This window comes from Podarcis pityusensis (genome assembly GCF_964106645.2).
Source record: "Podarcis pityusensis genome assembly, chromosome: 16".
Classification (NCBI taxonomy): Eukaryota; Metazoa; Chordata; class Lepidosauria; order Squamata; family Lacertidae; genus Podarcis; species Podarcis pityusensis.
The window spans coordinates 8,126,775-8,147,927 of record NC_138041.1 but is presented as its reverse complement, the minus strand read 5'-3'; the positions used below and the strand labels follow the sequence as shown (position 1 = coordinate 8,147,927).

General features: G+C 48.2%; 1 protein-coding gene across 2 annotated transcripts; it reads left to right on the top strand.

Annotated features, from left to right (window-relative positions):
- The first annotated feature begins 3,203 nt into the window (after positions 1-3,203).
- On the top strand, positions 3,204-19,485 carry LOC308465105 (protein S100-A1-like). 2 transcript variants are annotated; one of them, XM_080984950.1, is made up of 3 exons: positions 3,204-3,353; positions 17,899-18,091; positions 19,144-19,485. In XM_080984950.1, the coding sequence occupies exons 2-3, from the start codon at positions 17,951-17,953 to the stop codon at positions 19,285-19,287; spliced, it is 285 nt and encodes a 94-aa protein (XP_080841076.1). In that variant the 5' UTR covers positions 3,204-3,353; positions 17,899-17,950; the 3' UTR covers positions 19,288-19,485. The 2 variants fall into 2 exon arrangements, with proteins under 2 accessions (XP_080841076.1, XP_080841077.1); XM_080984951.1 differs by lacking the exon at positions 3,204-3,353 and adding an exon at positions 16,343-16,479.
- Positions 19,486-21,153: the final 1,668 nt, after the last annotated feature.

Below are 21,153 nucleotides of genomic sequence, written 5' to 3'. Positions count from 1 at the left end.
GGGTTATCGAGAGGTAGCGCAGCATAGTGGTCACGGCAATAAGATTTGGGAGGCAGGTCTGTTTAGATGGGGAGGCCCACCTGGCAAAAGGAGACTGCATCTAATAGGAATGACAATCCATAGGAAACCACGAAAACATAGAGGGTAAATCTAGCCGGGATTATTGAGAAGGCAGTGTGGTATAGTGGTTAGAGTGTTAGACTTTGGAGAGGGGGAGTCCATTTGGATAGGGAGGTTTATTTGGCAAAAAGATAATCTTTCTAATAAGGATGACAATCAAGAGGAAACAGCAGAGATAGAGAGAATTATTACTCCAGCTCCAACTTATATCAGCTCCCCCATCCCTGCCGATGGCCAGGGATCCTGGCTGATGTAATTCCCCATTCCTGTTCTAACAGATCTGTCAACAGCTACTGGTTGTGGTGGCTATATGTTGTTATAGGTTTGAGGGGTCAGTCTGGATGATGCCTCTTGGTCCCTTCCAGGCCTGTGATCCTGTATTTGTGAAGTTAGACTCTATGACAGGCAACAGGTCAAACCAGTTCCTTTGTTCAAGTACTGGCCTTCATTGCTCAGCAAGATACTCGTCATCAGCATCTTAAAGAGTGAGCTCTGTTGCCATGGAGGCAAATGGGTGGACCTTTTCTTCACTTCACCTGGCTGGCTGTCACACCATTCTAGGAAGGAGAATGACAGGCCAAAGGGAGGCTGGGGAGGGGGTGGGTTTGATGCTGGCAGCTGTAGAAACAGAGGCATGTCTTGCTCTGTGCTGGACCCCAAAACTATGGCTTGGAGACCTCCCTGGGAACCCAATGGGGAGGCAAGATCTGTTGGCGTGTTGGTGCTGTAAGTGTCTCCATCCTACGCTCAGGTTGTGCGTGTGAATAAGACCATACATCCTAAAGGCACCACAGTCTCCGTTGACCATCATTCCAAAGAAAGCAAACTCAGAGTAAGGACTGGAACCTCTGGAGCAGCCTTTCTCAAGATGTGGGTCCCCAGATGTTGTTGGACTACAACTCCCATCATCCCTGAGCTCTGGCCTTGCTAGCTAGGGGTGATGGGAGTTGTAGTCCAACAACATCTGGGGACCCACAGGTTGAGAAAGGATGCTCTGGAGTCTCCCACCACTTGGAAATTGGGTGCGTGCAACACTGGTGTCAGAAGTGGGAGTCTGTTGCTGCTCAGAGATTAGCATAGATGCAACAGCATAAACAGTCGGTTAGGAGTAACCATAAGGAAGTAAACAATAGGAAAGGCTTGCTGCCTTCGTGGCCTGTTTGTGGGCATCCCCGAGGCATCTGATTGGCTGCAGTAATTGCAGGCCTATGATGCAGCCACATTGCTGAAGCTAAGCAGTCGTGTCAGGCCCCAAGCAGGAGACCTTCCTTTGAACCTCATCAAACTTTATTTATTTATTCATTTATTTATATACCACTTTTTCTCCATGAACCTCAAGGTGGGGCACATGGTTCTCTTCCTCCCCATTTTATCCTCACAATAACCCTGGCCAAGAGAGACGGTGATTGGCCCAAGGTCACCCAGCAAGCTTCATGGCTGAGCGGGGATTAAAACCCTGGTCTCCCAGGTCATAGTCCAAACCTCTAATAACTACACCATAGCGGTTCTTCAGGGACGCGGGTGGCGCTGTGGGTTAAACCACAGAGCCCCGGACTTGCCGATCAGAAGGTCGGCGGTTCGAATCCCCGTGACAGGGTGAGCTCCTGTTGCTTGGTCCCAGCTCCTGCCAGCCTAGCAGTTCAAAAGCACGTCAAAGTGCAAGTAGATAAATAGGTACCGCTCCAGCAGGAAGGTAAACGGCATTTCCGTGTGCTGCTCTGGTTCGCCAGAAGCGGCTTAGTCATCCTGGCCACATGACCCAGAAGCTGTACGCTGCCTCCCTCGGCCAATAAAGCGAGATGAGCGCTGCAACCCCAGAGTCAGCCACAACTGAACCTAATGGTCAGGGGTCCCTTTACCTAAAACAAAACATATTATCCAGAAACATATCGTCCTTATTCCCCCCCCCATTTTTCCTCCCTCCCCCCACAGAACCCACCCACCCCCACCCCCGACTTCCCTCAGTTCCAGTCTTTGATTTCTCTAAAAATGCTATTTTCTGCATGTTACACAGTTGTATAGATCCTCAAACTATTTAGCTGATTATTATCAATAAAAAGTTTGTGAATGTTTATTCAAAGCCAGCCAAGGAGTCCAGTTCGCTTTGTTGCGTCTTCAAATACTTTGTAAAGGGTTCCCGTTCATCTTTAAAGTCACAGTTATCCTTGTCCCGTAGCTTGTATGTCAGTTTTGCCAGTTCTGTGTAGTCCATCAATTTTTCTTGCCATGATTCTTAAGTTGGGGTTTCTTCAGTCTTCCATCCAGGACTCCCAACTCCTATTAACCTCAGCCAGCATGGCAAACCGCTGGGGATTGTGGGAGTTGGGAGTCCAGCCACATGCCCACCCCTCTCCTAGACACACGTCCCAACCATAGCTGTCAAGTGTCCCTTATTTGGCGGGACAGTCCCTTATCCCAGCGCCATGTCCCGCTGCTGTCCCTTATTGATGAGGCTTCATTTGGCTGCTGGCTGGGCTTTCTGCTTTTGGCTCAGAGGGGCTCAGAAGTTGAACATATCTGTGCCCGGAAAATCCCTTATTTTGGCTGCTGATCCCTTATTTTCAAGGCTGCTGATCACTTATTTTCAAATCTGTAAGTTGACAGCTATGGTCCCAACCAATTAGGGATCACACATTAAATGCACATAGAGAGGCGCAAAACAGAGATGGAGAGCTTGTGGTTCTCCAGTTGTTGCTGCTGAAAACTCCCATCAGCCCCTAGTCAGCGTGGCCAACCGCAAAGGTTCATGGGAGTTGTAGTTCTGCAACACCTGCGGGGCCACAGCTTCACTATCCCCAATCAATAACCCCTTTTTTGCTTTCCCTGTCCCAGAATTTTGGACGCTGTGTAAAAAAACAAACAAGCGAAAAGCACCCAGGCACCGAATATTTGAGCTTGGCTGCTTGAAAAACCTCAGAGGGTTATTTTTTTTCCCCCACCTTCATTTTATGAAGGAAGAATTGAGAGGTAGCGGGTGTGAGAGCCGGCTGTTTTTCGGAGATGGGGCACAATTGGCCTTTGTTATGCCCACGGCCTCTTCTGCTGGGCCACAGCAGGCTAGACAAACAGACTTCTGTGCTTTCTGACCGGTTGCCGACTTCCCTTCATTGGTGCTCAGAGGTGGGGAGGGTCCGGGGGGAGGGTCCAGACCCGGGTACAAGGCAAGTCCCTCTGGCACCCACCTATCCCAGACCTGCTGCAGCAGCCGCACGCAATATCCCTCCAGGTTTTAAGTAAGTGGTTTCGATTTAAGGGGATTGGGGAAGGGGCAGCACTGGGCTTGGCTTTCCCCTCCTCTCTCCTCTCCCAAGAAGAGGACACACGAAACAGAGCTCCTCAGTGTCTGGGACTTTTCAGCTTAGAGGCGAGGGGAAAGGGCGGCTTGACAGAAGTTTACAGAATTACGCATCACATTGATAACATGGAGAGAGGCTCTTCTCTTCCACAACAGCAGAACTTGCAGGCAAAGCTGAGTGTTGGAAGATTCAGGACCTGTGGAACTCTCTGCCACAGGAATGCAGTGATGGCCGGCAACTGGAATGGCTTTAAAAGCGGATTGGGCATATACATGGGAATAGAAGGCTATTCATAGCTACTAGCCACATGGGTTACGCTCTGCCTCTGTGGCTGGAGGGAAACACAGGAGGGTAGAGGGCCATTGTGCTTGCGGGTTTGTCGCTGGGAGATATGGTTGGCACCTGCAAGGACAGGACTAGAGAGGGGCTGGGGGTCTGATCCAACAGCGTCTTCTTTTGCTGGTCTATCTAGATCAATATTCCCTCTGTCTCCACAGACAGGCAGCTGCATTCAAGGGTTTCAGACAGGCGGCACTGCCAATAAGTCAAGTTAAGATCCTAGTCCTCATTGTTCTGAATAAAAAGCTGTGTTGATAAGGAAAACAGGAAACTGCCTTATACGGCACCAGGTCATTTGTTCGTTTGTCTTAGCATTTGCTACACTTGAATGTCAGGGTTTCAGGTGAGAGACAAGACCTGGGACCTTCTGGGTACAAAGGAGGTGCTTTTCCACTGTGTGACGGCCCTCCCTTAAAGGGCAGCTGAAACGGTCCAGATGTTTGGAGCACCTATCAGGAAAAGGCAAACACATTTGGTGGGTTAGTTTGGGGGTGGGGGCAGCTGGGTGATGGAGGGGATAGGATGGAAAGTTGATATTATTATTTTTATTGTCTCTCTCTCTCTGCTGGAATGTCGGCACTGCCGAGCCAGCACGTTTAGGAGAGACCAATCAAAGCACTGCAAATCTGCACTGTGCGGTTGTGAATCTATGGAACTCACTGCTGCAGGGTTTTTAATTGATTTATTTTTGTGGATTTTATTACATGGTTTTATGATTGTGCTGTTTTCTCTGTGACATAAATGCAGTAATAGTACTTGTAATTTAATAATAATAATAATAATATTTAGTAGTATTTTCTGATAGCTGCTGTGGGGGTACGGCCTAGCACAAAACAGCTGCAGCATTTGAGAGAGTGAAAATGGCATTCCCGCCCCCCATTGGCTGCCCCCCAACAGGGAAAAGGGACCCACATCACGGACCACTGTGCTTTCTCGCAGAGAGAAACTCTTTACACCTCTTCTCTGTCCAGAATGGGAAGATTGAATCCTGGCATGTTTAAGAGGGTGCTTTCAGTGTATGAGAATGAGCCAGTGCAAACAGGAACTGAGCTGGAAGAGCAAACCACCCCTGGATTTTGAAAGAGATATTTTGTGGGCACCATTAGAGGGGCTGGAGAGCACACTGGCACCTGTGGGCACCTAGTCCCCAAACCAGCTTGCCTCTGTGCCCATGCCTTTCCCCTGGCTGGTGATTAGGTGGTGGTGGTGGTGGTTACTCAGTTTGGCAAGCAAAAGGCACTCTGCACCTGCCCAGAGGCATTTCCTAGATGCAAGCCAGAGTTAAAGGAAGCCCTAATTTTCTCTGATTCAGGTCATCTACCCACAGGTGAATGGGTCTTTCTGAAAAGGGCTGTGGCACTTAATGCCTAGGCAGGGTAACTGTCGGCTACCCCAGAATTGGGATCATCCTCCTTCACTCCAGATCATTAACAAATTGAATAATCCAAGCGCTAGACCAGTGTGGCTTCTCTGAGCAAGGAGCATCTCCCATGATCCCTTCAACGCGCTGAGCTGGCAGTCACCATGGCTGCATGCGTTATGTTGACTTGGCTTCGCCATCTGCACCCATGACTCATCTCTGAGCCAGAAGATCCTGCAAGCGTGGATCTGTCAACCACGTCGCATATTAGAGAATAAAAGCAAATGTTCTTCCTCGTAAGTTTAGGGAGCAGGGGTGGAGAGCCTGCTGCACTCCCAACCCCTGGCAGCCAGCATGCCCAATAGTCAGAGGTGATGGGAATCATAGGATCATAGAATTTTAGACCCTGAGGAACATCTAGTGCATAGCTGTCAACGTTTCCCTTTATTTAAGAGAAATTCCCTTATTCTGAAAAGGATTCCTCGCAAGAAAAGGGAAAAGTTGACAGCTATGATCTAGTTCAACCCCCTGCAATGCAGGAATATGCAGCTGTCCCGTCCCAGGATCGAACCTGCAACCTTGGCATCATCCAAATCCGGTGCTTGCGTTTGAGAATTGCTTTGTGCCCATTGTCCCTTTGCAAGGGACGAGGGAGGGAGAATGAGATGGCTCCCCCTCCCATTAGATGCCCTGCCCACCACCCCTCCGGCTTCAGTAGTTATCAGCCGCCACCAAATGGTAGAATCATAGAATCTTAGAGTTGGAAGGGACCCCGGGTCATCTAGTCCAACCCCCTGCAATGCAGGAATCTCAGCAAATAATAATAATAATAATAATAATAATAATAATAATAATAATTTATTATTTATACCCCGCCCATATATCCAACTCTACCATTCTATGATTCTATGATAGGCTGAAAGGCTGGCCCATGGCGCATTCTCTCCGCCAAACAGCAAGTGACGTTGGTCTCCCTCCTTGACTTGCTTGTCGATTGATGACGATGTTTTAGCAAGGAACGCTGGCACCCTTAACGCAGGCGGCAGTGACCAGGGGTGGGGTGGCCTCTAAATCCACCCCTGGATTTGAGACACTGCTCTTCTTGTGCTTCGACATCAGATCCAACTCCATCCGTTCCGACCCACCCCGTGTTCTTGCAAACATCTCGCTCGTTCCACTGCTCCCCCCCCCCCGGTTCCTGTGCACACACAGAGAGAGACGCTTTTCCAAAATCCCACGGGCAAAGGAAGGGGCGAGGCTCAGCACCGCTGGTGCTACTGGACCAAGGAACTGAATGAGTTCTCTGTCTTGGCAGAGGGAGAAAAAAGACAGTTGTAAACAGCTCCCCTTCTCCCCCTCCCAACCCTCCGTTCCCAACCCCTTCCTGTTCAGAAAGTACCAGAACCGGCTCTGCTATTCAGTAAAGTGACACATCTGCCTCAGGTGGCAAATGATAGGGGGACGGTCCTCCCTTCCCCCCTAACTTCACTAAACCAGCTTGCTTTGTAACCCTCCATGCTAGCCTGTGGCCTGCAGGTATGGTGAGGGATAATGCCCCACTGCTGGTCTAGAAATAAGACAAAACTGCTAAACTGGTCAGATTTTGTACATGGCATTTTTTTGGGGGGGAGGCAATTTTTCCTTTGCCTCAGGGAGCAAAATGGCTTGGGCACGATGAGCCACTAGCAATGTAAGAAGGCATATTTTCCCGTCCCACCCTGTGTTTGTCTCATGCAGTTAGTCCTCTGCCCAAAACTGTACTGTTTGTATTGCTGTCGTACGTAAGTTACTGAATTAATTTTATTTATTTATCTGTATTTATATTACATTTGTATACTGCCCTTCATCCGAGGATAACAAGGCAGTTCACAGTATATAAACACAAAAATACATCACATAAATGCAAAGGAAGCACAGGGGGAAATAATCAAGTATCGCTTGCAGACTGAGAGCAGAAAATTATAGCAAAGGACTGATCATATTTGCCAGACTGGTTTGTATTCTGGACAGGGGACAAGTGAGCAAGCACTAGCAATTTCTGATCCCCATTTTGGTCAGAATTCTCTGACTTCCCTATGAGCCGCTAAGGAGGTACAAATCTGTAAGTCGGTTTCCCATCTCTCCAATTTTAAATTCAGCTCTTCACCTTTCTGCAGAAATTTGCATAGTTTAACCTTCCTGCGGATAGGTTGACCAGGAGGGTACAGCGCACAGTTACTCCACGTTGACCAAACACAACAAGCTTCCGATTTTCGAAATCAAGCCTATGGAAGGATGATATCCTAGACGCTGTGTTGTTGGAAAACGACACCTTTCTAGAAAGCTTATACTGCAGTGAAGAGCTCTGGGTTTTCTCCTCCCTGCCATTAATAATTAGTTCAGACAATATATTATGGCAGCTTTTGAGGGGTCAACAAGATAGATATCAATAGGCTATAATAGGCCTTTCTGGGACAACTAGGTCCTACTCAGAGTAAACCCACCGATGGGTCTTCTCAGAAGTCCGCTCACCTCTTTAATGGTGGGAGGCATTGCGGCCAGGAAACCAAGCCTCAATGGTTGTCCAGCTTAGGGGTGGAGGTACTCTACTTCACCCCTACGTCATGGCCGGCCATGTTGTGGCCTGTTTGAACCCAAATACTTCGTGTCAGTGTGTTTCATTGTTCTCCTGGGAACTTTGTGGCTCGGGTGCCTAGGCACATAATAGGACTTGCCTGGGTACCCCCATATAAGTTATAGCTCTCCATGAGTGGACTGTACATTAAGGTTGCCATATTTCAAAAAGTAAAAATCCAGATGGACGCAAATGTTGTTGAGCTTTTTTTTTTCCAAGATCTCCATAAAAAAGTATGCATTTTAGCTATTTTTTAAGGAAATTCACCTGGCCCAGGAGTTGCCAGTTGCTGATAAAGAGAATGTCAGCAATGGCCAGAGAGCTATAATTCTCAGAGTGGTTTAGCAATCAACCCCTCTTCCTAGGGAACTCTGAAAATGTTAGTTCTGTGAAGGGAAGCAGGGCCACCTACTAACACTCAGCACCCGTAACAAACAAAAGCTCCCAGGATTATTATTATTATTTGGGGGGAGGGATATGACTGTTGAAGTGGTATAGGTAAAGGTAAAGGGACCCCGGACCGATAGGTCCAGTCGCAGATGACTCTGGGGTTGCGGCGCTCATCTCGCTTAACCGGGTCATGTGGCCAGCATGACTAAGCAGCTTCTGGCGAAGCAGAGCAGCGCACGCAAACACCGTTTACCTTCCCACCGGAGTGGTACCGATTTATCTACTTGCACTTTGATGTGCTTTCGAACTGCTAGGTTGGCAGGAGCAGGAACCGAGCAATGGGATTCGAACTGCCGACCTTCCGATCAGCGCGTCCCTTGAAGTGGTATAATCCTCTGTTAAATGTACGGTGCGCAGTGTGACCGTGATGTGCCACCGTGCTCCGATACCACAGGAATGACTGTGCTTTTCTTTAAAAAACCGAAACCTTTTACATGTATTTCATAAAAGAAAATAAATCAAGGGCCATGCGTAAGGCTGGGTGGAAGTGGGAACATTCCAGAACGTCGTTCCATTCTGGAAAAATGACAAGGCTCCATTGCACAGCGCCGCAGCGCAATTACACAATTACACAACTGTTTGGGGACAGGAAGCAAGAGAGAAATATTAGACCGTGGAGGAATTCAGAGAGCGATGGAATGCTGGCAGGTCTCTGGAGCATCTCTGGTCCACGCCTTAAGCTCTTGCAAAATCAGCTGCAGTTCTCAGTGGCAAAGGCCTGGGAAGCAGTAGAGATAACAGCATACATTGCCCACTAGTGGCCGATGACCGGTACTTTAATGCAAAGCTGGGCCAAACATTTCACAACCTTTCTGGTAGAATTTGATGTGCTTCTTCTTTTTTTAATTATTAAGGCCCTTGTCTACTCATCGAAGGCCATTTTGTAGACTATTCGTGGAATATCCTCCACATTCTCTGTGTGCGTGTTGGTGGCGCCTGCCATTTCCCCTCACCATTTCCAGTGCATTGTGGGGGAATACAAAATGGCGGCTGGCTTGCCAACTCAGAAGCAGAACCAACCGAGGTGTGCTCGTGTTGGCAATCTGGAATTTGCCCTTGGTTTCATGCTCTGGCTAGTCATTGTTCGAAATGGCATGCAAGCAACCGTATCAATCGCTACCCAGTGATTCACTATGTTGACTGTAACATATCCGTGTGGAGAGGCAAGCCAGGAGTAGACCCAACTCCCACACTCTGTCAATGTTGTTGTTGTTGTTGTTATTTCATTGCATTAATAAGCCATGTTTCTGCCAAGGCACCCAAGGTGGTTTACAATTTTAAAGTACTAAGACAAATCATATAACATGTAAAATTGGGGGGGGGGGGGCTTTACAATCTGACTGGAGCAAGCCCTGATGTTTTCAGATCCGCCAAGTGTCCCTGTTTTCCAGGGACGGTCCTGGATTTACAGAATCTGTCCCAGTTTCTGATTTCTTAACCCTGCAATGTCCCACTTTTCATTAGGACGTCCCTATTTTCATCAGAGAAATGTTGGAGAGTACAGTTATGTGACCCCCCTGAATAGATAAATAACTATACAACCCTTAGAAGACATCTGAAGGCAGCCCTGTAAAGGGAAGGTTTATTTAATGTTTCATGTTTTATTATGTTTTATATATGTTGGAAGCCACCCAGCGGGGCTGGGGCAAACCAGTAGGATGAGTGCTGTATAATAACAACAACAAGTAATACTACTACTATGGAATTGGACATCCCTATTTTCATTGGAGATATGTTGGAGGGTGTGTGTGTGTTTTGTGCCTGACTGCTTCACATTCTCCTTCGCCAGACCAGAGAAGTAAAATCTTAGCTGCCAGAATAGCCTGACGACGATGTCATGAGTCCCAACTGCTTTATAAGGCGATGGGGCAGGATGGGGTGGGGGGCAAAGAGAGACAGTAGCAAATGCAGCCCCACCAAACGAAGGGGCTTTTGCGTGTAATGGTACCACGAACTCGGAGGCAACAGAGAAAGCCAAGATGAGGCAGATTTGCAGAAAGCAGAACGGAACATATCACCACATGTGGTGGCCGTGTATCTTTTACACAAATATAGTGGAAGGTGATCATTAGAATAACAGCGACAATATTGAAATATGAAGTTCCCTTAGATCCGGTATTGATAGGGCAGAACTATATGTCACCTATCCTAAAGAAATAACATAAGGAACAGGCCTCCTATCTGCAAATACCTGTAAGAATGTTAATGGCTCAAAACTGGAAAGTTCCATTACTCCCTTCGTGGAAAGAATTTCCTAAGAAACTTTGGGATTTGGCTGTAATAGGAAGAATAACACCTAAGAGTGAAAACTGCAAGCGACTCTAGAAATAAATTATGGGGAAACAGGTTGCCCCTTAATACAATATTGTATTAAGAAAATAATGACCTTCCATAAAAGCTAATTCAAGCAGTTTTTGTCTTTCTCTTTTTAGAAAAAAATGTTGTTTTACGTTGCCGTATTTTATTGCAGCATATTAAGGATGCGAAGGCTTTTTTTTCTTGAGCAGATTTCTTGATTATTTTTAATGACTGTCAAATGATTATATCTATTTAAAATAAACTAGCAGTTGGGGACCTGCTAATATAGAGGATGGTGAGCAGAGTGATTGTAGAGTCTGAAACACCGTAGAGAGCCTGGGTGGAACAGAAGGTGCATGTGAAACTTTGTGCGGCAATAGAAACTTTACCATTCAGCCTTGCAGGAACCTGTATAATGCAGTGGTCAAGGGAGACGTGGACTTAAAAAGGTTGAAATCCTCTGATATAATGCAAAGAGACTCAGACCTCCCCTCGATAAGAGTCTCGCTGAGTCTTCTCTGCAAATCTGATTTGACTCCTACCAGGCTGCTAGAACCAAGGGCAGAGGTTGTCTGTGTGTCCACCAGCACCTCTTAAGACAGCCATTTTGAGTTATGCCACGCTCCCGTGGCATCCATTTTGTGACATGCCACATCCACGCAGACGCCATTTTGTGAGCGGCACCCACGGCAATAGCTCGGAATTTTAAAATGGTGCCCTCTATCCCGAAAACCTGGACTAGGGCATGAACTAGGAAACTCAAGGAGGCTAAAATATCATCACCATTATGAATAATAATCATCATTAACAATAAAAGCAGGAAAGCACATGAGGCCACCAACTTGCTGAAGCCTGGGCCTGGTCAGTGTCTGGATGGACAGGAACAATATGGTTTCTGACATGGAGTAAAAAGCAGGATAGGCTATGACAAAGCTACTCCTGTGCCTTCAAATTAGACTACTGTACTGAATATTGTAGGGAGGCCGGTGGTGCTGTGGGTTAAACCACAGATCCTAGGACTTGCCGATCGGCGGTTCGAATCCCCGCGACGGAGTGAGCTCCCGTTGCTCGGTCCCTGCTCCTGCCAACCTAGCAGTCTGAAAGCACGCCAGTGCAAGTAGATAAATAGGTACCGCTCCTGCGGGAAGGTAAATGTTGCTTCTGTGTGCTGCTCTGGTTCACCAGAAGCGGCTTAGTCCTGCTGGCCACATGACCCGGAAGCGGTACGCCAGCTCCCTCAGCCCATAAAGCGAGATGAGCACCGCAACCCCAGAGTCGGCCACGACTGGACCTAATGGTCAGGGGTCCCTTTACCTTTACCTTACTGAATATTGTGTTATGTTTTTTCTCTTGTATACACAATGCTTGGCTCATGGGCTGGCGTAGCTTGGGTTTTGAATGTCTTATGTGATTTTTCAGTTTTGTTGTTCTGTATGGGACAATGACAATAAAGATTAACGTATCATAGGTAAGTATTTTCCCCACTGCAAGTTCCCAAGCTCTGTTGTTGGCTGGGCTCCGTCCCCAGTGCGGCCATGTTGAGCCTAGCTCTGCCCCCATGAGCCGCCATTTTGCACCAGGCCCCCCCACCCCAACAAAGTTGATCCCGCAACTCTGAAGCCTTCCCACACTTTGCTAAAAAAATGTGCCCAGCCCTGCCTTTCGCCACACCCCTGGGGTGCCCTCGACATTTCCCCACACGGCAGCCGACTGAGAACTGCATCCCCGCCTGCCCTGAGCTGACTTTGCCTCATGTGTGTGCCCAGGGTGGCATGAAACATCGTGACTTATGCCTGAGAACAAGGATGCCAAATCCAGCTCTGGAGGAGGAAAAGGCACAATAACACGATGCATGATTAATGGTCTCCCCCTTGCATCTTTAATGCCAGGACGGTTTATTCTTGCCGCAAGCTCCAGGTCTCGTAACCGGACCCGAGGCGTGTGGGTGGGTTGTGGTTTTTTTTGTTTTTTGTTTATTTCCAGTTGGGCTTTGCTTGTCCCGGCTCCAGGCCCGGAATCCGGTTTCGGGTCTCCTCCGTTTCCGCGGCAACCATTGAGGGCAGCACGTTTTCATTCAACAAGGGCCCTTTCTCATCCCTGCGTAACCCAGAGTCAGGTGGGCCCGGATCCGTCACCCGAGCGGCCTCCTCTGACAGCACCCTTTGTCCGATAGGAAGCTGGCAGAGACACCCAATCGCGGGCCCTCCTTATCGAGAGGATGGGTTACAGGTCCCCGGACAATGCCACTGTTACGGCAGAAACCGTACTCGCGGTATTAATAGACCGGGCGCAGAGCAAAAAAAAAAAACCCTCTCAGGAGTCACGCCCGGCCAACGTGCCGCTGCCGAGATTTCGCAGGATGATTTCGGTCTGATGCCGGCCTGCCCAAATATCCTGGGTTTTTTTGGGAGGGGGGTTCTTCTTTGACCATTGGAAGAAAATTTGAAGGCGTCTTTGGAGAAACAAACTCTCTTAACAAAGAGCTGATATGTTGGTGCAGGCAAGCAGAAACAGAAACACATATATTACATGTAGTTCACAGAGTCGAGGACTCCTAGTGAGAGCCAGTGGTAGGAGTTTCAGACTAGGACCTGGGAGAGTTCAGGGTTCAAATCCCCCCAACTTGGCCCCGTGAAGTTCATTTGAGGGACCTTGGGCCAGTCGCTGCCTCTCATCCAGACCTACTTTGCAGGGTTGTTTTGGGGGTTAAATGAAGAGGTGGGAGGCCCATGCATGGCACCTTAAGCTCTTTGGTGTATAAATGCAATTAATAAAATAAAACTGTATTGAGGTATATTGTTTACATGAGGTGTATCACCTCAGCTAGCAAGGTTATCAATTTAGATAATTCAGGTATGACATCTTTTCTTACATTTATCTGCTATGCAATAAAAAGGTAAAGGGACCCCTGACCACTAGGTCCAGTTGTGACCGACTCTGGGGTTGCGGCGCTCATCTTGCTTTATTGGCCGAGGGAGCCGGCGTACAGCTTCCGGGTCCTGTGGCCAGCATGACTAAGCCGCTTCTGGCGAACCAGAGCAGCGCACGGAAACACCGTTTACCTTCCCGCCAGAGTGGTACCTATTTATCTACTTGCACTTTGACGTGCTTTCGAACTGCTAGGTTGGCAGGAGCAGGGAGAGAGCAATGGGAGCTCATTCGAACCGCCGACCTTCTGATCGGCAAGCCCTAGGCTCTGTGGTTTAACCCACAGCGCCACCCGCGTCCCCAGCAATCCTAGGTCTACTTACCGAGTAGGTCTTAGAGAAAAGGCGAGGAAGGGGGAACGTGAGAGAAGAGCTGTCCAAAATTATGCATGTTGTGAAGACAGCGGATAAGTTTTTCCTCCCTCTTGCATCGTACTAGAACTCAGGCACATCCAGTGAAGTCGAATGTTGGGTAGATTTGGGACAGACAAAATGAAGGACTTCTCCCTATTCATGCTCCCACAAAAGGCAACAATGGCCACCAACTTGCGACAGCTTTAAAAGAAGATTAGGAACGTTAGCTTAGCTGCAGCTGCTAATGTTCTGTCAACCGCAGGAGGGGAGAGTTGATGTTGTTCGCAAGCCTGGCTTGCAAGCTTCCCAGGGTCATCTGGTTGACCCTTAGGCCGCAGAGGCTGCTCCATTAGGGTAAATGGGTCACTGCCATGGCTTCTTACTTCCAGGGTGACCCTGGCTGTCAGCTTCCTCCTCCTGCTTAGTCTCAGGGTTGCCCCTGGTAGAACTCAGCAGGGAGGAAGAGAAAGGATGGGACCGTTGGCTCTCTGGCGCCACCTACTGCTGGGCTCCCTGCCTTCCGCCCTACCAGTTCTAACAGCCACCACTTGAGCTCTTAGGACAGGACACTGGACTAGATGGGCCTGATTCAGCACGGCTTTTCAATGCTCTTATTGAACTCAGAGTTCGGAGTAAACATGGATAGGATCAGGACCGGCGGTAGCGACCGGCTTCCAACTGTTAACGGAGAAATATGAGGGCTCCCTTGGACCAAAAAAAAAACCAACCAAGGACACCAGCCAGGAATACCAGAGCAAACAGCAGCCAGTAGGCTTGGTCTTTATTGAAGACTGTCGCGACAGGACTCCCACCTGCCACCAGGTGGAACAAGATGGAAGCCCCGTACAAAAGAGAACCCAAATTTTTATTAGCTGCTAATCCCCATGTTAAAGGTAAAGGGACCCCTAACCGTTAGGTCCAGTCGCGGATGACTCTGGGGTTGCGGCGTTCATCTCGCTTTATTGGCCGAGGGAGCCGGAGTACACCTTCCGGGTCATGTGGCCAGCATGACTAAGCCGCTTCTGGCGAACCAGAGCAGCACACGGAAACACTGTTTACCTTCCCGCCGGAGCAGTGCCTATTTATCTACTTGCACTTTGACGTGCTTTTGAACTGCTAGGTTGGCAGGAGCAGGGACCAAGCAATGGGAGCTCACCCTGTCGCAGGGATTCGAACTGCAGACCTTCTGATTGGCAAGCCCTAGGCTCTGTGGTTTAACTCACAGCGCCACCCGCATCCCTAATCCCCATGTTACACCCCCCCCAAACTACATCATTAATACATCATGGTTACATCATGAAAGGGGAGGTCTGGTGGCAGTAATCTGAGCATCCTGGACCCTGCCCCATGGTTCCCCTTGCCCTCCACCATACACCTATCAAGTGAAACAAAAGAGATATTTACATTTCCCTGTTTCCCAGCCAAGTTAATCCCACCCTTTTGTCTTCATCTGGGTTTGTTATTTCTGGAATGGCTACCTGTCTGGCACTCAGGTATCAGGATGCCAGGAATTATCACTCAGGCAGAGGGGCTGCTGAATAGCTGAGCTCACAGGTCTATATGAATTTCTGAAGTTTTCCCAGTGTACATAGATACATTTATCAGTGAATTGTTACGTTTGGTATTGTGCAGCAGAGGCGCTTTGAATAGATACGGAGAAACTGTGACGAAGTGTTTTGTGGGGACAAGTCACAAAAGTGTGCTGATTTTGGTAGTGGGGTGCATGTGCGTGATATCTGCTGGAGGGGCAACCCCCCCACAACCTATACATAAATTCCTGCAATATTACAACAGGCGCTAAGACCCCAGGTGGGCCCACCAGCAGCTGCCCCTAGCACACATTGGGCAGTTGGGTCTATGAGCTGCCATTTCAGTTTCCCAGAATGCCCCTGAGTGGCCCTGGGGCATTGTGGGCCATTAAAACGTCAGGTCCTGGCCTCGCTTTGACACCACTGGTTCCCAGTGAGCCCCTCGGGGCTCCCCAGGTGTGGAACTGCCCCTGCCTAGGATTGAGCTGATAGTCTGAGTGGAGGAAGAGAAGTACCCCGACTTCTGCACACTTGAACATTTGGGTGCCACGTAGCATGAGGCTTCCTTTTTGAGCTTTCAATGTATGCCAGAGGACAATTGCGCTCTTTGATCGGGCCAAGGAGCAGACAAATATAGTGGGCGATGGAGGGAGAAGAACTTCCAGTGGCGGTCAAGTAAAACAGAGAAATACATCTGTGAAAACAAGGCCAAAGATTTGCTTTGCTGTGTTGACCACGGGGGTTGCAGAACCCCAGCCTTTTTCCACTTGTGGGTTTTTGGGGCTCGCACAGGGCAGATTTTATTTGCTAGCCTTTTGGGGGAGCGACACAGTTCCATCAAAAAGCGTGAGGGTTCTCTGGATCGCGTATTCGGCAGGGAGTAAAAAGGGGGAAAAAGGACTCCTGTTTGCATAGGATGAGAATTTTTCCACTGTATTCAGTCATTCCCCGGGCTTAGTGGCTCCATCTGGGTGTGGTGGAGAGAATCCTGCCTAATCCTGCACCCACCCTGCCCCTTTAAATTTGGACACTGCCTGCCCGGTGAGCTCCCAGCCAGATTGTCCAGCTGCCGGTATCGGTTTCTTCCTTTGGGGGAGGGCGCTGGGATCGTATTTAAAGCCACTGACCAGCTATTTTGGACTCGCTTTGTCAGAGGCAGCTGCGACGCACAGAACTGAGGACAGAAAGAGAGGTGAGGGTGATGGTTTTGGGGTTGCGCCCGCACAGGTGAGGGTGGGAGGCAGGTGTGGTGGGAGCAAGCGAGGGCAAGGGTTTTCGAAGCCAGGAACAGGTGGCCCCAACATTTAAGCAGCTGTAAAACTGAAAATGCAAGAGTCTTCTTGTGCCATTTAGTTGATTGTAGTTATACCCCCCCCCCCGAGGAGTTGAGGATGGCCAATGCAGTCTCCCCTATCTACCTTTATATCTTCCCAACAAGCCTGCAGTGCTAGTTACAGTGACAGAGTGACTGGCCCAAAGCCAACGAGTTGGCAGGGGGATTTGAACCAGGGTTTATCCAGCCCCAGTCCAACACACTAATCTCTACAGAGCTGTATGAGCAAGCCTGCCCTTTCCCTGTCGCTGTGCTTTATGCCTGGGACTCCAGTCCAGAATGCCAACATGGCAGAGCCTCACTCTCTTACTTTGGATCTCTCTTCCTTGATTCAAAACTCCTGAAAGGTAGCCTGAGAATACGGGTGGGAAATTATCTGTGTACACACCATACGTTTAAAGCGTATTCCCTGCCCACCCTCCACCCCCCAAGAATCCTGGAGACTGTACTTTGCCCTTCACTGAGCTACAACTCCCAGCGCCCTTAAACTACAGTTCCCAGGATTGGGGGACGTCATGTGCTTTAAGCATGCTTCAAATCTACGGTGTATTTCTGACTACAGAAAGGGGTCGTCAGGAGGTTTGGGAGAGGTAAAAGAAAGTACCGTATTTTTTGCTCTGTAAGACTCACTTTTTCCCTCCTAAAAAGTAAGGGGAAATGTGTGTGCGTCTTATGGAGCGAATGCAGGCTGCGCAGCTATCCCAGAAGCCAGAACAGCAAGAGGGGTTGCTGCTTTCACGGTGCAGCGGGATCCCTCTTGCTGTTCTGGCTTCTGAGATATTTTATTCCTTGTTTTCCTCCTCCAAAAACTAGGTGCGTCTTGTGGTCTGGTGCGTCTTATAGAGCGAAAAATACGGTACTTCTTCGTGCGGTGCAGTTAAACTACGGAACTTGCTGCCACAGGAGGCAGCGATGGCCGCAGCGAGTTGCATGGCTTTAAGAGAGGACTGGATAAATTTGTTGAGGATAAGGCCACTGATGGCTATGCTTTGCATCCAGACAGAGGCAGCAAATCTTCTGGATACCAGTGGCTGGAAACCATAGGAAGGGAGAGGGCTCTTGTGTTCGAATCCTGCTTGAGAGCTTCCCATTATGGCATCTGCTTGGCCACTGTGAGAAACAGGACTAGATGGGCCATTGGCCTGACCCAAAAGGCTCCTGTTCTTATAGCATGGGGTAGGTGGGTTTTCCCACCTTATGTGACATTTCCGGGCTGTGTGTTAATGGCTGCATGCATGCACCCAGGGAGTTTGATGGTCAACTTCCATTCCTCCACAGGGTCAATTCTTTTATCGGGCTTCTCTCCTCCTCCTCCACCACCACCGCAGAAATGACGTCGCAGCTGGAGAGCGCAATGGACGGCCTCATCTCCGTCTTCCACAGCTACTCGGGCAAGGAGGGCGACAAGTACAAGCTGAGCAAGAAGGAGCTGAAGGATCTGCTGCAGAACGAGCTCGGCTGCTTCCTGGAGGTATGGAAAGTTTTAATGGGGAAACGGAATGGAGTAATCCCCGAGGAGGGCAAGCCTGACTGGCCGGCACAGCGATACCGGACCTCTCCGCAGCACACAAATCCGGCATTGGGTGGATTTAAACAGAGGGATGATGCACAACTTCGTCTGCCGTCATTCGTGCATGCCTTTCTTGGGTTCTGTTCGCATTGCATGCCAATGCAAACTGCTTTACTTATAAAGGATAGTTCTATCAGTGCTTCTTTGTCAATACAGTGAAATAGATCTTCCATGTTCAAGGGTAGTTTGCTGCAGAAAACCAGGTGTTTGAACAGCACCAGGAACTTTCTGCTAGTCCTGTTAAATATTTTGGAATGCTGTTTGTTTGCTATGCATTCGGACACATCTTACAATAATGTAACCAAATTTTGAATGGGGTTTCCTGAGATCAAGGAGCAGGTTTTCTGCCTGTGTTTGGCTATAACTGGGTGCCATTTTGAATCAAGGTGGATTGATGAATCCTTCAAAGCAGTGCTCATTCTAACCAAATTTTGCGTGATGGTTCCAGAGATCAAGAAGAAGGTTTTTCTTCTATGTTTGGATGCAGCCGGGTGCCATTTTGATTCAAGATGGCAGGCTGAACCTTTTGAAAATGTACCGATTTTAACCACTGTTTTCAAAACCGCTCTCATCTTTTTGGTTCCCGGGAATTCCCAAGCAATGCTGTGTACGGGACTGGTAGTATACAATCTCACTGCATACATAAAGAGGTTAGGAAGTCAAAGCACAGCTCCCATTGGATGATTTGTAGAGCAGCATCACAATCCTGGATTTGCAGGAAGTCAGAGCAGGATAGGGGAGTGGGAGAGAAGGCAGGTTCTTAAATGGTTTCTAAACAACCGCAGAGTAAAGCAGAGAGGGAGAGATACAGAGGAGCTGTGAGAACAGGGAGTGGGTTAGATGGAGCTGTGAATACATGGGGCAGGGAGTAAGCGGGGTTGGGGAGCAATGCAAACAGCAGTAGTAAAACGACACAATTGTAAAAAATGAACCCCTTCTCTCCTGTGTTGCAGGCCCAGAAGGACACAGAAGCAGTGGACAAGATCATGCATGACCTGGATGAGAACGGCGATGGGGAGGTCGATTTCCAGGAATTCGTGGTCCTGGTGGCAGCCCTCACTGTGGCTTGCAACAACTTCTTCTGGGAGAACTCCTGAGGGGCTTGAAGCCCTGGCGAGCCACGGAAGCAGCTGCTTTGCCAAGCCTGGCATGGCACCCCTCTTGCCGTCTCCTTCCCGGTCCCCCTCCTAGCCTCCTTGGCTTCTCCCTCCAGCCTGGAGGAAAGAGAGCACCTTTCAGTGCCATGTAATCGCTCGCCAGACAACGCTGCTTATTAAAAGCCATCCCCCACCCAACCCTTTGCTGGTGGTCTGGTCTGCTTTTCTTGCAGGGGAAAGTGGGGAGGAGCAGATTTGGGGATGGGCCAACCACCTCCGGTTCCAGGATTGGGACCTTTCACGGGCTTTCTACTCAGCTATCCACGCAAGGGCTGAAACTAAAAAACAGAAAAATTCAATTTCACTTCTACCGCTGGCGGCACCAACTGATGCGGCCAGTGTTGTTAAAATAAATACGCCCACAAATGTCAGTAGCCTGCCATTAATTTTACTGGCCTGCAAAAATATTTTGCTTAGAAGCCCACTCTTCAACCAGCATGGAAATGTTGGCTACAAGCCTTGTAGGGATTTTTTTCTTTTTACCAGTAGATTGAGCAATATGTTTCTGCTGTGCTGGCCTGCATAATTTGTTTGTGTGTGTGTGTGTGTGTGGTCGTGGAGGAAGGTCATGTGTATGTGACTAACATAACAGAGTAAACCAGTATCTCTGTGACCTTAGTCAAAGATATGGTTTCATTGGTGATTAACAACATCCTTCCAGGATACAGAACAAATTTATCCAAACTGCTCTTTGATGCATTAAAAATCATCTAAAAAGGTGTCCCGATTAATATATATATAGGGTACTTTTTTGTTACTCAAAATAGATTAAACTTTGTTGCAGCTCTAACTTTACTATAAACAAAACAAAACCAGAGAAATGTTCACTGCAGCAAGGGATTGGCAGACTCATGTATTGCACCCAAGATTTTTCAGCACCTTCCATCTTCAAAGCTGCAATCCTACCCAGTTTCCCAAAAAGGTGAAGTCCCAATCTATTCAATGGGAATGAATTCTGAACAGACTTGTACAAGATAGCACTGTGAGGCTACAATGCACACTGTGGAATTAATCTCATTAAATTCAGTGAGATTTACTTCTGAGGAAACCTGGATAGGCCCTGCAGGAAGTGAAGAAAACCTTGATCTGGGAGTGGACGAGCATCTCTCTGACTGTAGAGGACTGCCACCTTGTGGTCAACCAATAAATACAACCAATAAATGATACATCTTGATCCTATGCATTTTTACTCATAAAAGTTTCAGAAAAGAACAACCCAAATGATCAAGGAGTTAAAGCAACTCCTCTACTAGGAAAGATGACATTTAGAGCTTTTTTATTTTAGGAGGGAAAGGTAAGTTGGGAAGACATGACAGAGGTGCTTAAGATTATGGGCCGCATACACTGTTGGTTTTAAAGGATAATAGATATGGTAAAAGGAGTATTCCCTGGATGTACAGATCCAGGTTTGGGGCAGGTACTCTTTGGTGAGAGAGCCCCAGCAGAGATTTAAATTAAAACCACAAAACAGGCAGGAAAGTAAAGTGTGGGAATATAAACTGATGGGACTTTAAAATATCCTCTCCTAAGACGCTTTCAGAGTTCCCAATTTCCCTTAGCATAGACAAAGCCCATGTGTTTGAGAAGTTAAAAAAGACTCAGGACAGACAAACGAAAGTCCTCCTTCACACAGCACATAGCTAAAACTATGAAATCTGCTCCCACAAGATGCAACAGCAGCCACCAATTTGGATGGCCTTAAAAGTAGACAAATTCACAGAGAATAAGGTTATCCGTGGCTACTAGCCACAATGGCTCTGTTCTACCTCCATAGTATATACACAAAGTATCAAATGTGGTGACAGT

Coding starts and splice junctions, on each gene's coding strand:
- LOC308465105 (XM_080984950.1), top strand. CDS start 17,951: ATGACGTCGCAGCTGGAGAGCGCAATGGACGGCCTCATCTCCGTCTTC. Junction 18,092..19,143: donor AGCTCGGCTGCTTCCTGGAG/GTATGGAAAGTT, acceptor CCTGTGTTGCAG/GCCCAGAAGGACACAGAAGC.